Genomic DNA, 14,492 nt, shown 5'->3' on the forward strand with positions numbered 1-14,492 from the left:
GAGGCGATATGAGAACCCTCGAATATCACACTGTCGACTCGATAATCGATTATCGCTGGATAATCGATTTTCGTTTAATTTAAAATTCGCGATCTTTCCCGCCTCTAAACAACATCTGTTGCGATAGACATATAATTGAATCCTCTTCCTCGTGCTTTTTGAAAAAAGGCTCTCTAATAAAATAAAATATTCTATATAATTATATATTTAATACATATATATATATAATAAAGTATTTAAAACATATATGATATTTAATATATATTATATATATATATATATATTAATATAAAATATTAATATATTTAATATATAATGTAGAAATATATATTTGATAATTTTTGTTCGAAAAATACGAGAATAATCGTTTACAACTTTATTTATTGTCAAACTCTTCATACAAGTATAAACCGCCGCGTTATTATTACATGCCGGGCAGTGCAAATTTACCACAAAATTTTCATGCTTAGTTAATAAGGATAATTAGTCTTTTTTTTTCATTTTTATTTTACCCACACGATCCATTCACTCATCCTTCCCGTCATTCATTCTAATTTAAGAGAGAAGAATAAAGATCTTCCTTTCAATAGATTCTCCAAAATATACATATACATAAAAAAATACATGTATCCGGCACAAAAAAGCACTGCCGTAATACATTGCATTACAATACACAGTGTATAAAAGAATACTATATTCACATATATACTCTCTCTCTCTCTCTCTCTCTCTCAAAATCAGGTAGAAATATTTATTTAAGGACACTTCTTGCAGGCACTAATATTTCTCTTTTCTTACGCTTACGTTTGTAAAATATTAAACATAAATTACGCCTAATCTTAATTAATATAAGACATGAAATTTCAGTACAGTGGATATAATCACAGAAAAGTAGCCATGTATAGCTTCTATTTTAAGTCCATAATATATGTTTGCAAAAACATTTTTAAGCAACACAGAGCCACTTTTTTAATTGTCTGTAATAAAATTAGTGATGTTGAACCAAGTGTGCTATTTTTAGTGCACGTTAAAAAATGCTTGATACGTTTTACTGAATCTCATTATTATTAATGTCCAATTGTTTAATCGAAATAGACGCAATTAGAAAGCTTCATATTATATACAATAACATGTCACGACAGTTAATGCTACTAGCATTTTCTCATATTTGCATTGTGGCAGTGCTTTTTTTCAAAGTACGCTGCGCTTTCCATATAAATCATTGTAACTGCCAAGTAATTGACAACTAAATATAGTAAATATACAATTATTTACTATATTTAGTATATAAAACGTTCGCAATCACTCGATTATGTATAAGGATGCAACTGTGGTGTGGGACATGACGACAGCGGGGAATTTTTTTGATTACTAGACGGTGGGGTCAAAAGACCACTTTCGTTCGGGCTTTGCCTACCAGGTTCGACATTCGTGTCCGAATCGTTCGCGTAGCCGCTCGGAATGCCTCCGGTCAGTCGTTGCTGCGCCTTCTCCAACATATTCAAATCGACCACGTGAGTCTGTATGCGATGCGATTCATCCACTACGATATTAGGTACGGTGGCCTTTAGTCCGGATCCGGAGTGCGATTCCGCAGGCATGATTGTAGCCCTCAGCAGAGACTGGGACTCCTCTTCCGCGACAGTGGTGGCGAACGCTGTAAGCCACTTGACGCAGGGAGCGAGCTGTTCCCACGAGAGTCGGGACACCCTTATTGCGCACTCCCTTCCCTGGGTGTGATAAAGCGCCGCCGCGGCTATGTGACTGTAGGGAAACTTTAAGCAGCCCTCGTCCAAAGTCGCCAGATCTAACAGCTGAGCCGCTTGAGAATATTGCAGTCCACCGTATTGTGGATATATAAATGTGTTTGGTCTGGACGAATCGCCCGCTTCAATTTGCATGTAAATATTCAGCCAACCTGGAGCGGTTATTGGAGACAGATTCCACCCGAGTCCTTTTAAGATGATCAATTCCTTTCCCAAAATTTCTTCCTCCGTGCAGGCTCCGTCCGTGACGTACGCGAACTCCGCGATTTTGGGTGGATATATTTCTTCGACCTGTAAAATAAACATATTTTTAGATTGCAAAAATAAAAATTTGTTTGCATCATTTTCCAACAATTAAAATTAAGCAATAATAAATGCATGAAAAAAAAAAGGTAGAAATTTACAAACCTTAGATGCAATAAAAAGACAAGTTATTCCTATGAGCTGCAACTGATTTTTGGGTAAATCTTTATGAATGGACAGATATCTATCTATATAATCCATAGCGAGGTAGTAAGTTTCCCTATGCAGTTTGTACACCTCGCAAACTTCAATCAACCAATCCAGTAAAATTGCTCTCATTCGTGGCTGCAATGTTGGGTGCCTTCGAAACATTTCTGGATCTCTCTGAAGTAAAGTTTTCTCATCCCCGAGGCACATGAGGGACCACACCTGGGTGCCATCGGCCCATGGGAGGGATGGTAATGGACTAGGTCTGATGGATGTGCTGTTAGAGGCCGATGGTGTCAGGAAACAAGTCGAAGTTCTTAAATCCGACCATGTGGCTGGTTCGTGCTCCTGCTGCTCCTTCAAGGGAGACGTCTGGTGCTGGGGAGTGCATGCAGCGTCCACTGAGTGTGCATTATGACAGGATTCTGGGTAGGAGACGTGAGACAAAGCCGCTACTTTAGTAGGTGGATATATGTTTTCTGAGTCTTCTGAGAGTTCTGTTGTACGTCTCTTGCGTTTTAAGGACTGTGCCTTGCCCCCTTGCAAGTAGGTTTGCATAGACTTTTTCTCCTGCAAACTAAATACACAAAACGAGAATTAGCTCACTCCACAATTTCTCCTAATACCCTGCTTATTTTAACAGTTTGCACAGAGAAAACGGGACGGAGCAAAACAAGAATAATTCTCACCATGTGCCACGTAAAAAAAATTCGAAAATCTTTTTTAGGGCCAATGTACCGTTAACATATAAATTTATATCGTGAAAGGGATCATCGGGGAAGCCAGGAAGCTGCGAAAGAATCGCAATTGTCGCAGGAGAGAGTCCGCACAATTTCGGAGAAGAAACGATCGAAAGACAAAAGGTTATAGCGTGAAATTTGGGCGGGAATAGAAAAAATAAATTTCCGATCGGACGATTTCTACAAGTCGTATCGACTTCGACATGACGTCGAACGAGGCCCAGGTCGGGCAAAAGTGCCTTTTCATCATTTTTAACGCGAAAAACGCAACATCCTCGCTCACCTGGTCTGCGGCATCTTGTCGCCCGTTTATCGACTCGTAGACTCGGCTCTCCCTCGGGATAATTTTCTCCTGGACTTCCGCGACAGCGGGGAGCCTCGGTCTAGGAAATCCGTCCGGTTTCCACGATTCCCACGGCGAAAAATCGACGAGGAACGGAGGTGCTCGACGTCGTCTATGCGCACCCGATCGCCATAATGCCCAGCTCCTTTCTCTCTCTCTCTCTCCGACCGCGCTTTTTTATTCCTTAATTGCGTCCTAGGAATTTTCCGGCGACGATCCGGAGAATCGGTCCGTCCTCCTCACATGCTACTCCCAGGACTCGTGCGACCAGCCGATCGCCGAATATTCCGTGAAAAATTGCGGACGTGGATCTCGTAAGCGCGGGAGTACAGCGCGCGAAAGCGACGACCAACCCCTGCCTGCCTCGTCCCGTAACGCCCTCTATAAAATGCGCTACATAACCTCAAAAACAGGGGGGGTGGTGAGGGGGGTTGAGTGGATTTTCCATGATTTTCCGGAACACAATTTCGCAATTTAGTCCACTAATTATCGCCGCGACACCCGCGAAATCCCGCCACCGCTCCGACTCGCTCCTTCAGCTGTCAAGTTCGCGACGCTGCTTCCTCGACTTCGAGCTCGATTTTCTCGGCCCTCGCGAACTTTCTCGAGCTCACTCCGGGACGGGAAGAGTTCTCGTGCACTCGCGCACTCGAAAAAGTCCAATGAGGTCTTTTACGGGGCACTTTTGACAGATGCGGAAACAAGAACGCGCGCGCGCGAGAGATCCCTGGCGCGCGTGGCGGACTCGACTGTGGGTGGATTGGCGCGTCGCGGGACGAGAGAGCGGCAGCCCCGGCCGGATGCTCGACGCTGATTGGCTGGCGCGGCGCGCGGCACAGCTGGCGCTCAGCTGATCGCACGCACACAGAGACGCGGCAGGGCGCGGGGCCAGTCAGTGCGCGAGCGGCGACCACGCGGGAAACGTGCGCGCGTAAATGCTCGCGCGGGCTTTTCCTTATGTATATATCTTTTGGTTAGCCGCGTTCGGGGGCAATGAACGCGAGTCTTCTGCTTCTTATTGCCACGTTCGTTGTTGTTACTGTGCGTATATACCTGCCTGAAGGCGGTTCAGGAGATTTATTAAGTATTTTTCGTTTTATTTCTCGTAAATATCGGCTGGTCCCTACAACTTTTTAGCTATTACGTGTGATGATGTGATATAGTGACGTGTCTATGATGCGGTGGAATGTTAATGTGGCCAATGGTCAGTGTTGTGCTTAAATGGTTTTAAAATTAGCTATAATAGATAAAGATATGATAATTAAATATGTAAATTTAGTTTAGATACGATAAAGATGAGTTTGTTTTAAATATGTCTAGGTAAAAGGTAAAATTATAAGGCGATTATCATTTAGATAATTTCTAGTTAATATTATTTTTATGATTGCTTTTATGTAAACACAATTATTTAAAAAATGTAAATTATGGAATAAAGGTATTTTTATGATTCTGAACCAAATTATCTGAACATTATTCTAAATAATTTAATAAAGAGAACACTTATTTTAATCTATAATAGATATTTTTATTATCTATCTAAAGATAAGATAATCATCTATATAATTTTATTTAGATATAACAGCAAACACTGCCAATGATGTAAAAAGATAAACTTATTCTTAAATATATGCAGATGGTTTTAAAATTAACTAGATAAAACTATGAGATAAAAATATGTAAATTTAGCTTAGATAAGATAAAGATGAGTTTGTTTTAAATATGTCTAGATAAAAGGTAAAATTATAAGGCGAATTATTTAGATAATTTTCAGTTAATATTATTTATATTATGATTGCTTTTTTTATGTAAACACAATTATTTAAAAAATGTAAATTATGGAAAGGTATTTTTATGACTCTAAACCAAATTATCTGAACATTATTCTAAATAATTTAATAAAGATAACACTTATTTTATAATCTATAAAACACATTTTTATTATCTATAGTATAAAGATAAGATAATCATCTATATAATTTTATTTAAGAGAGATAATATTATGTTTATGATTCCTTATGTAAACACAATTATAAAAAAATGTAAATTATGGAAAGGTATTTTTATGATTCTAGAAACCAATAAATTATCTGAACATTATTCTAAATACATAATTTAATAAAGATATTTTGTCAAAATATATATATGCGTTGAAATCTCTTATATTTTAAATATACTATGATAAGTACTATTTTACCTACACGAATGAAAGAAGTTCCAAAATCAACCACGATGCGGTGCGCCTGTCGTTGAATCCTGTTCTAAAAATCACCAATCGTCTAGATCGCAAATTATTCAAGTTGCTCCGATAATGTCTGACATATGTATATATAGGGTGTTAAAAAATTGGACTGAAACTTTTTGAAAGGAAAAAAATAAACTTACTAATATTTTCAAAATAAACATTTTTTGATAATATAAAACAGGGAAAATAATATTTAAAAAAATTATTATTTTGAAGTCTTCTCTATTTTTTTCAAAAATATAATTATTATATATATATATATATATATATATATATATATATATAATATATATATAATATATAATTATATACACACATGTATGCTACACACACACACACATATATATATATATATATGTATACAAAAATTCTACATTAGTGTGTGTGTAAGCAACGCAAGTAAGAAATAAACTTGCAAAGAGAAAAAAATTGATACAATTTTTTGCTGCAATTTTTTATTTTTTCTATAATAATTCCTTGTTTTCTTTTTTTTGAGTGAGCAATGTAATACATATCCTTTGTTGTTAAAAATTTAACACTGTATAAAAACAATGATTATATAATAAAAACAGTTTGTACAAATTTATATATATATAATAAATTATATACATATATAAAATACATATTATATACTCTGTCATCTTTATATATATTAGTTTTTTTTATATAAAAGAGGTATACAATGAAATAATTTTCTACAATAAACATTTTCAATATAATAAGGTATTGTGTAAAAAGATTTCACACAGTGCAAAAAAGAAGTCTTTCAATGCAATATGTGTGTAATTAACAAATTTCACATAATGATATATATTATCGGTGTACACGTATTATAAAAGAGAGAACCTAGTGAATAATATACTAATTAAGAATTGTGTCTCATGCAGTAATATTGTATGCTGATTTGCAAATTATGCTGTGACCAATTAATCTCATTTTTTTATTAATTATCGCCCAAGTAGCAAACTGACGTCATTAAACGTCAAAATGTCATTTTGACATCAAAATGACGTACACATACTACCTGAGCGATTATTCCTTTATCAATTATATTTTATACAGGGTGTCCCCCATTTTAATGTCCTACCCTAAATAATTTTTTTATTTTTGATCAAATTTGTAGAAGAAAATGTTTCAAATAAAAGTTGTATGGTTTATGGAATATTTTACAAGATATTTTGTATTTTATGTCAAAAAATTGTTAATTCCGATTATAACTCAAAAAGTATACTTCATAAAAAAATAACTTTATTATATGGTTTTAGAAATTAAGTTCTTGAGATAAGCTACAAAAATATGCAATGAAAAACAGATGGTTCCTTTTAATAAATTGAATGTGACCTTCACATGACCTTCAAGCAACTATTCAAGGTCAAACTAATGGCACCATCTTAAGTCCCCCTTGAAACCATACCACTTTTGTCAGAAATATTTTCTTCTACAATTAAAAATAAAAAAGTTATTTGGGTTGGGACATTAAAATGGGACACTCTGTATAATAATATATTTTTTATACCTTATTCTTTTCTTTGAATAAATTTTTATTGTTGGATTTCACGTACCGTGCGAGATCCTTTCGCAGGATATCGTATATCTTCACTCAAACTTCATATTTGCAGAAAATTATTATTTCATCGCATATCGTGTATATACATATTAAAAAATAAAAAAAAATCCGCGGGTGTCGCGTCCGACCCTGGGCCCCGTTAGCGAAAAGGAAGGAAAAAAAATGCGGACACTCATATCAGGTGGAAGGAGAGGGGCTCTCTGAAGAAGTCGGCCGGCCCTGGTTTTCTGGAAATCGTCACAGCGGTCCGGGGCCATTAAACGCGTTATATGTGTCTTGCAATTTGATCCCGCGGCGCTCGGCGCGGTGCGGCCCGATCCGACGAGTAATTTACGCGAATTCCTGGGCGTCCGGGTCCTCCCTCGGCCGAGGGCCTCCTGGGTTCCTTCCTACGCGCGCCTGATGCGACCGTGCGGTCCCCGAGTCCTCGCGCACCCGTTGTGTCATCGTCATCACGGCATCATCCGCGACATCGACGAGTCGCGTCACCCAGGTGTGGTGCCGCCCGCAGCATCGTCTCGCCGATTCCCTACTCGGTGAGTATTCGCGTGACGCGTCGCGATTTGACAGACGGCGCGACCTGCTCCGTCCCCGAGTGGATCGCGGATCCCCGAGTGTCATAAAGGGCCTGTGACATTTTTATGCTCTCGCGACCTCGCCGATCCCCATGCCCAGTTTATCTCACTTAGCACCCCGAGGAGAACAGAAAAGTCAAAATGACGTCAATCTGACGTCATATTGACTAAATTTGACGTCATATTGACCAAAAAATGACAGATTTAGTCAATATGACGTCATTTTGACTTTTCTGTTCTCCTTGGGACTTGAGTTTTTCCCAAAAATATTCATTCCCACTTTTCGCAAATATATACGTATATATATGTAAAATAAATTTTTATTAATTTTTTTTTTATAAGATTTTTATGTCTTTTATTCTATTTAAAAAATACTTTTTTAAAAGTATACGGGGTGTCCCATTTAAATGACGATCTTAAATGTATCTCTTAAATGGAACATTTTAGAGAAAAATGTATTAGACCTAATAAGGCCCAAGTCAGGTTTTTAAAATTGAAACTTCCATTTTTTTATAGATTTGGATTTGATTCTATGTTTTAAAATAAGACAATTTTGTTCTTGGTTATTTTTTGCTAAATCCTCTCCAACAGGCCCAAACATTGTTTGAATTTTTATTATTATGTAATTTATTACAAAATGTCGATTGTACAATCTTAAAAATGTTAAGTTCAAGAAAAAATTATGTTTATGAGGTTTGAAGGAGGTTTGTGTGACAATTGGATGATCAGATTAAATGGGTTTGTATCTCAAATTAGATCCAATAAGGCCAAAGTCAATTTTTAAAAAATTGAAACTCACTTTTTTAGATTTGGATTTGATTCTGTGCTTCAAAATAAGACAATTTTGTTCTTGGTCATTTTTTGCTAAAGCCTCTCCAACAGGCCCAAACATTGTTTGAATTTTTATTATTATGTAATTTATTACAAAACGTCGATTATACAATCTTAAAAGTGTTGAGTTCAAAAAAAAATTATGTTTTTGAGGTTTGAAGGAGGTTTGAGGTTTGACAATCGGATGATTAGATTGATAAGTCCGTATCAAATTAGGCCCAATAAAGCCCAAGTCAAGTTTTTAAAATAAAACCCATTAATTTCTCATCGCTGATTCAGTTGTCTATGTCTTCAATTCAAATAGTTTTGTTTTTAAAAGAGTGGTTAGATTTTGGATCTAAGACCCACTTATCCAATCAGACTTAAAATCTAACCAAAATAAAATTGTTTGAATTAAAGACTTGGAACTTGGATCAACGATAAGAAATTCATGAGTTTTTTAAAAAAATGATTTGATGAATTGATGGGTCTAATTTGGAATATAGACCTAATATTCAATCTAATCATTAGATTGTCACTTTTAAACCTCAAAACATAATTTTTCCTTAAACTTAACATTTAAGATTGTTTCTCAAAAATCAACATTTTATAATGAATTACATAATAAAAACTTTAAGCAATGTTTGGGTCTGTTGGAGAAGTGTTAACAAAAAATGATCAAGAACAAAATTGTTTTATTTTTAAATATAAAATCCAAATCTGCAGTAAAAGATGAGGGTTTCACTTTAAAAAATTGACCTAGGCCCTACTGGTCCCAAAACAAACTCATAATCTAAAATTTAATAAAATTATAAGAGATATTTGAGGTTGTTATTTAAAATGGAACATCCTGTATATTGTATATATATATATATATATAAAATTTTATAATATATCCATTTTTTATATCCTTTCTATAAAAAAATTTATTTCCATATGAAAAAGAGCTTATGTGAAAGCGTAATTCAGAAATTATTGAGATAAATATTGAAGGACATTTTTTTTATATGCTTCTAGAGTAAATGAGTGCAAGTTTTTGAGTGATGCAGGGCATAATGCCAGTTAAGACAAAAGCTCGCGTTCCTGAAAACATGGGGGTCACAGATGGACTGGTGGATGCCCGTGCTAAGCAAGTTCTAAGAGAAGCTGTAGACACGGTTGTTAACAGCTTTGCGAAGCACAGTCAGGGTTATGGCAGAGGTATAATTGAAATATTTTAGTTTTATTATTATATATAATACTCTATATAACTCTACAATTTATTTTGTCTTTTTTTTCCTTTTATAGTAAACGTTGTGGAAGCATTGCAAGAATTTTGGCAAATGAAACAAGCCAGAGGTGCAGAATTGAGAAATGGTGCATTAGTTATTTATGAATCTGTCCCTGGTGCTAATCCGCCTTACATTTGTTACGTAACACTTCCTGGAGGATCTTGCTTTGGAAGCTTTCAAAATTGTCCCACAAAGGCGGAAGCGCGCAGATCGGCTGCGAAAATTGCACTGATGAATTCTGTATTTAATGAACATCCATCGAGAAAGATTACTGATGATTTTATCGAGAAAGCTGTCGCAGAAGCGAGGGCCAGCTTTGCGAAACCTTCAGCAACATCAAACGGAGTCAGTAGCCAAGCACAAGTAAATAAAAATAGCCCCAAATTATTTATCCAGGGTTAAGAAAGTTATTTTGTTAAATAACATGTTAGTTATAATAACTTAATTATAATAAAAAGTAATGAATCGTTACTTTTTTTGCAATAATCCTATATTATATTTTACATATAATAATCTTATGTATTTCAAGCTTTACTAAATTATATATTACATACTTGATTACGTGCTATATTATTTTATATGCAATAAATTTCAATTGTTTTAAATTTAAAATAAAAATATATTTAGTATATTAAATTAATAATTTGTAGTAAATTAAATTCTGACATAATAATTAATATTATTTAAAATAAAAACTTTTTTTAATATTATTTACTTAGAAAAATTATAAGATTCAGATTTTTCAGTTAAAAAATTTACAAAATTCTAGACAGTTCTAACTTGCCGAAAAATTGTTAGTCCTAAATTTTAAATAAACTAACTATTAAATTAGTTAGTAGTTACCAAAAAACTAAGTTAAGTTACAGAATGTAACTGTAACTTCGTTACAAGTAACGAGTTACTTCTCAACCCTGTATTTATGATATTAAATTATAAATAAAGACGGTCGTTTTTACATATACACGTGTTTTCAGGGAAGTGGCGACGAGAAGGAAGATCCGAACACAGGTATAGGAGCGTTTCGTTTTATGTTGGAGTGCAATCGTGGGAGAACAATGTTGGAGTTCCAAGAATTAATGACAGTCTTTCAATTGCTTCATTGGAATGGCTCTTTAAAAGCTATGCGAGAGAGGCAGTGCAGCAGGCAGGAAGTAGTCGCGCATTATAGTCATCGGGCATTAGACGACGACATGCGTAGCCAAATGGCATTAGACTGGGTGGCCAGAGAGCACGAAAGCGGTGGAGGAGTCGTGGCGATGGAACTCGGTTTAGCCGAGCGTGAACTCGAGACTGCGCGATTAGCGGGCCGAGAACTTAGATTTCCGAAAGAAAAGAAGGACATACTGATGCTCGCACACGCGCAAGTCTGTCCGCAATGAGTTCTCTAACGCGAACGTCGTTCAAATAAATAACACATAAGACTGGTCTTTCGCAAGGGATGATAATAGTTTCGAACAAGAATGTTTCTCGAATAATTCTTTTTTTTTTTTTTTTTACAAAGTCCGACTTTACTTAATCCTTTTTAAGGCTCTAACTTTGTATGTGGCACAAACTATTCCGTCCTTTTTATAAAATGTATCTTTTAGTAGAGCTTTTTTTGATAAAGCATTCCTGGTGATAATAGATCTTAAATGGGATATCTTGATATAAATAGGATTATTAAGTATACATCTACAAATATTACATGCATCATTGAAAGTTATAAAGATATACTGCGCATTAAAGTACTATTGCATTTACATATCAAATCTATATATGTATATATTTCGGGATGCAAAGTTTTGTCTTCCATTATTTGTTTATTATTTTGTACGAATTTTGTTTTCTTAATCAGAGTTTGATCGAATAAGATCAAATATAGAAATTAAAATATTAATAAATATATAAAAAATGTACATGTGATATTCACATTGGTACAAACTACAAAACAGAATTTTAAGATAAAATTTTAAGATAATGATTAAGAAAAAACAGGGTATATATATGAAAACAATATATTTACTGATTTTTATCGATCTATAAGAATATTAAAATAAATCTGTAAATTTTTTTAACAACCTGCATAATTATATATTGAGCTATAAAACTTCAACAGGAGCAAACTTTCAACACATCGTATTATATTTTAAGGTGAATAGGTTTTTCATATATTGCAAGGTATAGACACTTGCTTTTAGCAACATACTATTCTTGTCTTTTTATGAAGATAACATGAAGAAAGAATATAGGCGATTATATTATCCCCATATTCATATTCTCTGTTGTTATAAATTAGTATATTTTATATAAACCAAAATTTGAAAAAGGGTAAATGTACCCCTTCCGCAAGCACAGTTGAATAGAATATAGTTTATAATTGTTTTATAAATATTTTATATTATATTAAATATTGATAAATACATTTTTTTAATGCATCTTGTTACAACGAAATCGAACCTGTATACCTGTATCCTATCCAACAATATTAAGAAGACTTTGTTGTTGCACTTGCCGTACTCTCTATTGTCGCTTCTGTAGATTCTTCTTGCATAGGATGGGCCAACACTTTGTCTATTATTCCAAATTCTTTAGCTTGTGTTGGGCTCATAAAATTATCTCTCTCCATACTCTTTTCTGTGTGCAAGAGAGAGTATAAAATTATTTTATTAAATGCAAAAAATATTTATTTTGACAAAAAAAACATACCTATTTTTTCTAAATCCTGCCCAGTATGTTTTACATATAATTCATTGATTTGTTTTTTTAACTTGAGAATTTCCAAAGCTTGAATCTGAATATCTGTAGCTTGGCCTTGTACTCCTCCTGATGGCTGATGCGTCATGATTCTAGCATTTGGCAAAGAATGACGCATGCCTTTAGTTCCAGCAGCCAAAAGTAAACTGGCCATAGAACAGGCTTGACCTACACACCACGTGGAGACAGGTGGAAGGACATATTGCATAGTATCATATATACCAAGTCCTGCCGTTACACTACCACCAGGTGAATTAATATATAAATGAATGGGATTTTTACTACTCTCCGATTGCAGGAAAAGGAGTTGAGCAATTACTGCGGAGGATACATCATCTGTAACCTAGAAAAAGACACTGATATAAATTCAAGATTATGAATTAAGGTTTGATGCATAAAAAGAAATTATAACACTTACTGGACCCATCAAACAGATGATTCTCTCCTTTAGAAGACGTGAATAAATGTCATACGCTCGTTCACCACGTCCACTCTGTTCTACTACGATAGGCACGTAGTTTAAATTTCTGCTGCTCACTTTCTGCACACAAGCCTATTATAAAAATTATAAGAAAATATAAAATATTTAATATTATATTATAAAATATTATATATTAAATATTGTAAAAAAAAATAATATATTATATAAGAAACTATATTACAACTATATTATAAAAATAAATAAAAAAAAATTATATTGTAAAAAAAAGAAAGAAAACAAAGTTATTGTGCTAACTTCCACGAAATTAATAAAATCAGTTTGAAAATATACCCACAGCAATTTGCAGTAAACTGTTCATTCTTCGCAACATTTTCATAGATTCGATATGCGATAACTTTTTGTAAAAAAAAAATTTACAAAATATAATATGGTAATTACAGTATCTTCATTAAAGTTAAACACTTCTTTTAGCTTTCTGTAAAAAAAAAATTGCAAAGAGCGCGATGTCAAATATAACCTAATTTGATGTTCGCCAAAGTATTAAAAAAATTTGACCGTAGCTTCATGACAGTAAACAAGTGTATAAAAAAATCTTTTTTTTTTTATCCACTATTTTGCTTCTTCTTATCAGATATTCATTGTTTATTACTTATTCTGTATAGGTTATATTTTACACTTTTGAATTATACGTCTTTTCTAAGAACCGCAGAATTTTTTCAATAATTCGCTAATTTCAGTTTTCTAAGAAACATTTGATTGTGCATTGAGATTTTGCGCTTTCTTCACATTCGTGATTAGAAAAAAAAGATTCCGCTGTTTGCATTGAATTCTACAACATACTTCAAGAATGGGGGATTATACAGGGTGTCCGGTAACTAACGGACCAATGATTAAGGGCGGATTCTCTGGCCAATTTGGAGACGATTTTTCCTTAGCAAAAATGTTGAGAAGTCAATAATTTTCGAGTTATAAGCGATTGAAAAAATGGGTCTTTTGAAAACTAAACGTTTTGGAGTTAAAAGTCTAACATAATTACATTCTTCAATTAATTTCAGGTAGAGTTTACTATAATAAAATTTTAATTTGAGGCTTAGTTATAAAGATACATAATGACAAATATTGGAAAGTTGTAAAAAATGATGACCTTTTTCGACATTTTCGCTGAGGAAAAATCGTTCCCAAATTGACCAAAGAATCCATTTGTAATCGTTGGTCCGTTAATTACCGAACACCCTGTATAGAAAAAGAAAAGGATAGAACGCGCAAGATTGGGGGATTCCTTTCTTTGTCAGTCAATTCGTTGATTGGTTGAATCAGGTCAAGGAATATAGACTAGTATAGAAGCACGGTTCTCGGTATCCCGCACGAGCTGAGGTACTTTGCTATAGTTTACGTCACGTATACTGTACTATAGCATTTCAGTACAGTAAAGTCACCATATATCTAGTGACTTTACTCGAAATAAGTGATTATTTGGACTTAGGGCGGATTCACATCCTTAGCAGAGAAGCAGAAGCCAATTAGAACTCGCGTTGGCGGTAAGTTTACTATCA

At 34.2% G+C, this 14,492-nt stretch overlaps 3 protein-coding genes across 4 annotated transcripts; 1 reads left to right on the forward strand and 2 right to left on the reverse strand.

The window, feature by feature from the left end:
- Window positions 1–361: 361 nt before the first annotated feature.
- On the reverse strand, window positions 362–4,083 carry CycE (cyclin E). Its single transcript, XM_029314475.2, has 3 exons — window positions 3,240–4,083; window positions 2,175–2,793; window positions 362–2,057 (listed from the first exon to the last, which is right to left on the reverse strand). Exons 1-3 carry the CDS (start codon window positions 3,251–3,253, stop codon window positions 1,311–1,313), a joined length of 1,380 nt encoding a protein of 459 aa, XP_029170308.1. The 5' UTR covers window positions 3,254–4,083; the 3' UTR covers window positions 362–1,310.
- Window positions 4,084–7,328: 3,245 nt separating this feature from the next.
- lft (Limb expression 1 family member lowfat) lies at window positions 7,329–12,178 on the forward strand. 2 transcript variants are annotated; one of them, XM_029314480.2, is made up of 4 exons: window positions 7,329–7,644; window positions 9,511–9,693; window positions 9,781–10,127; window positions 10,739–12,178. In XM_029314480.2, exons 2-4 carry the CDS (start codon window positions 9,537–9,539, stop codon window positions 11,141–11,143), a joined length of 909 nt encoding a protein of 302 aa, XP_029170313.1. In that variant the 5' UTR covers window positions 7,329–7,644; window positions 9,511–9,536; the 3' UTR covers window positions 11,144–12,178. The 2 variants fall into 2 exon arrangements, with proteins under 2 accessions (XP_029170313.1, XP_029170314.1); XM_029314481.2 differs by having other exon boundaries at window positions 9,781–10,109.
- Window positions 11,743–13,849, reverse strand: ClpP (Caseinolytic protease proteolytic subunit). The gene is made up of 5 exons (XM_029314482.2): window positions 13,780–13,849; window positions 13,274–13,414; window positions 12,916–13,050; window positions 12,450–12,840; window positions 11,743–12,377 (listed from the first exon to the last, which is right to left on the reverse strand). Exons 2-5 carry the CDS (start codon window positions 13,313–13,315, stop codon window positions 12,229–12,231), a joined length of 717 nt encoding a protein of 238 aa, XP_029170315.1. The 5' UTR covers window positions 13,316–13,414; window positions 13,780–13,849; the 3' UTR covers window positions 11,743–12,228.
- Window positions 13,850–14,492: the final 643 nt, after the last annotated feature.

Source organism: Nylanderia fulva, unplaced genomic scaffold, assembly GCF_048542155.1.
Source record: "Nylanderia fulva isolate GAGA-0341 unplaced genomic scaffold, ASM4854215v1 Scaffold119, whole genome shotgun sequence".
NCBI classification, from domain to species: domain Eukaryota; kingdom Metazoa; phylum Arthropoda; class Insecta; order Hymenoptera; family Formicidae; genus Nylanderia; species Nylanderia fulva.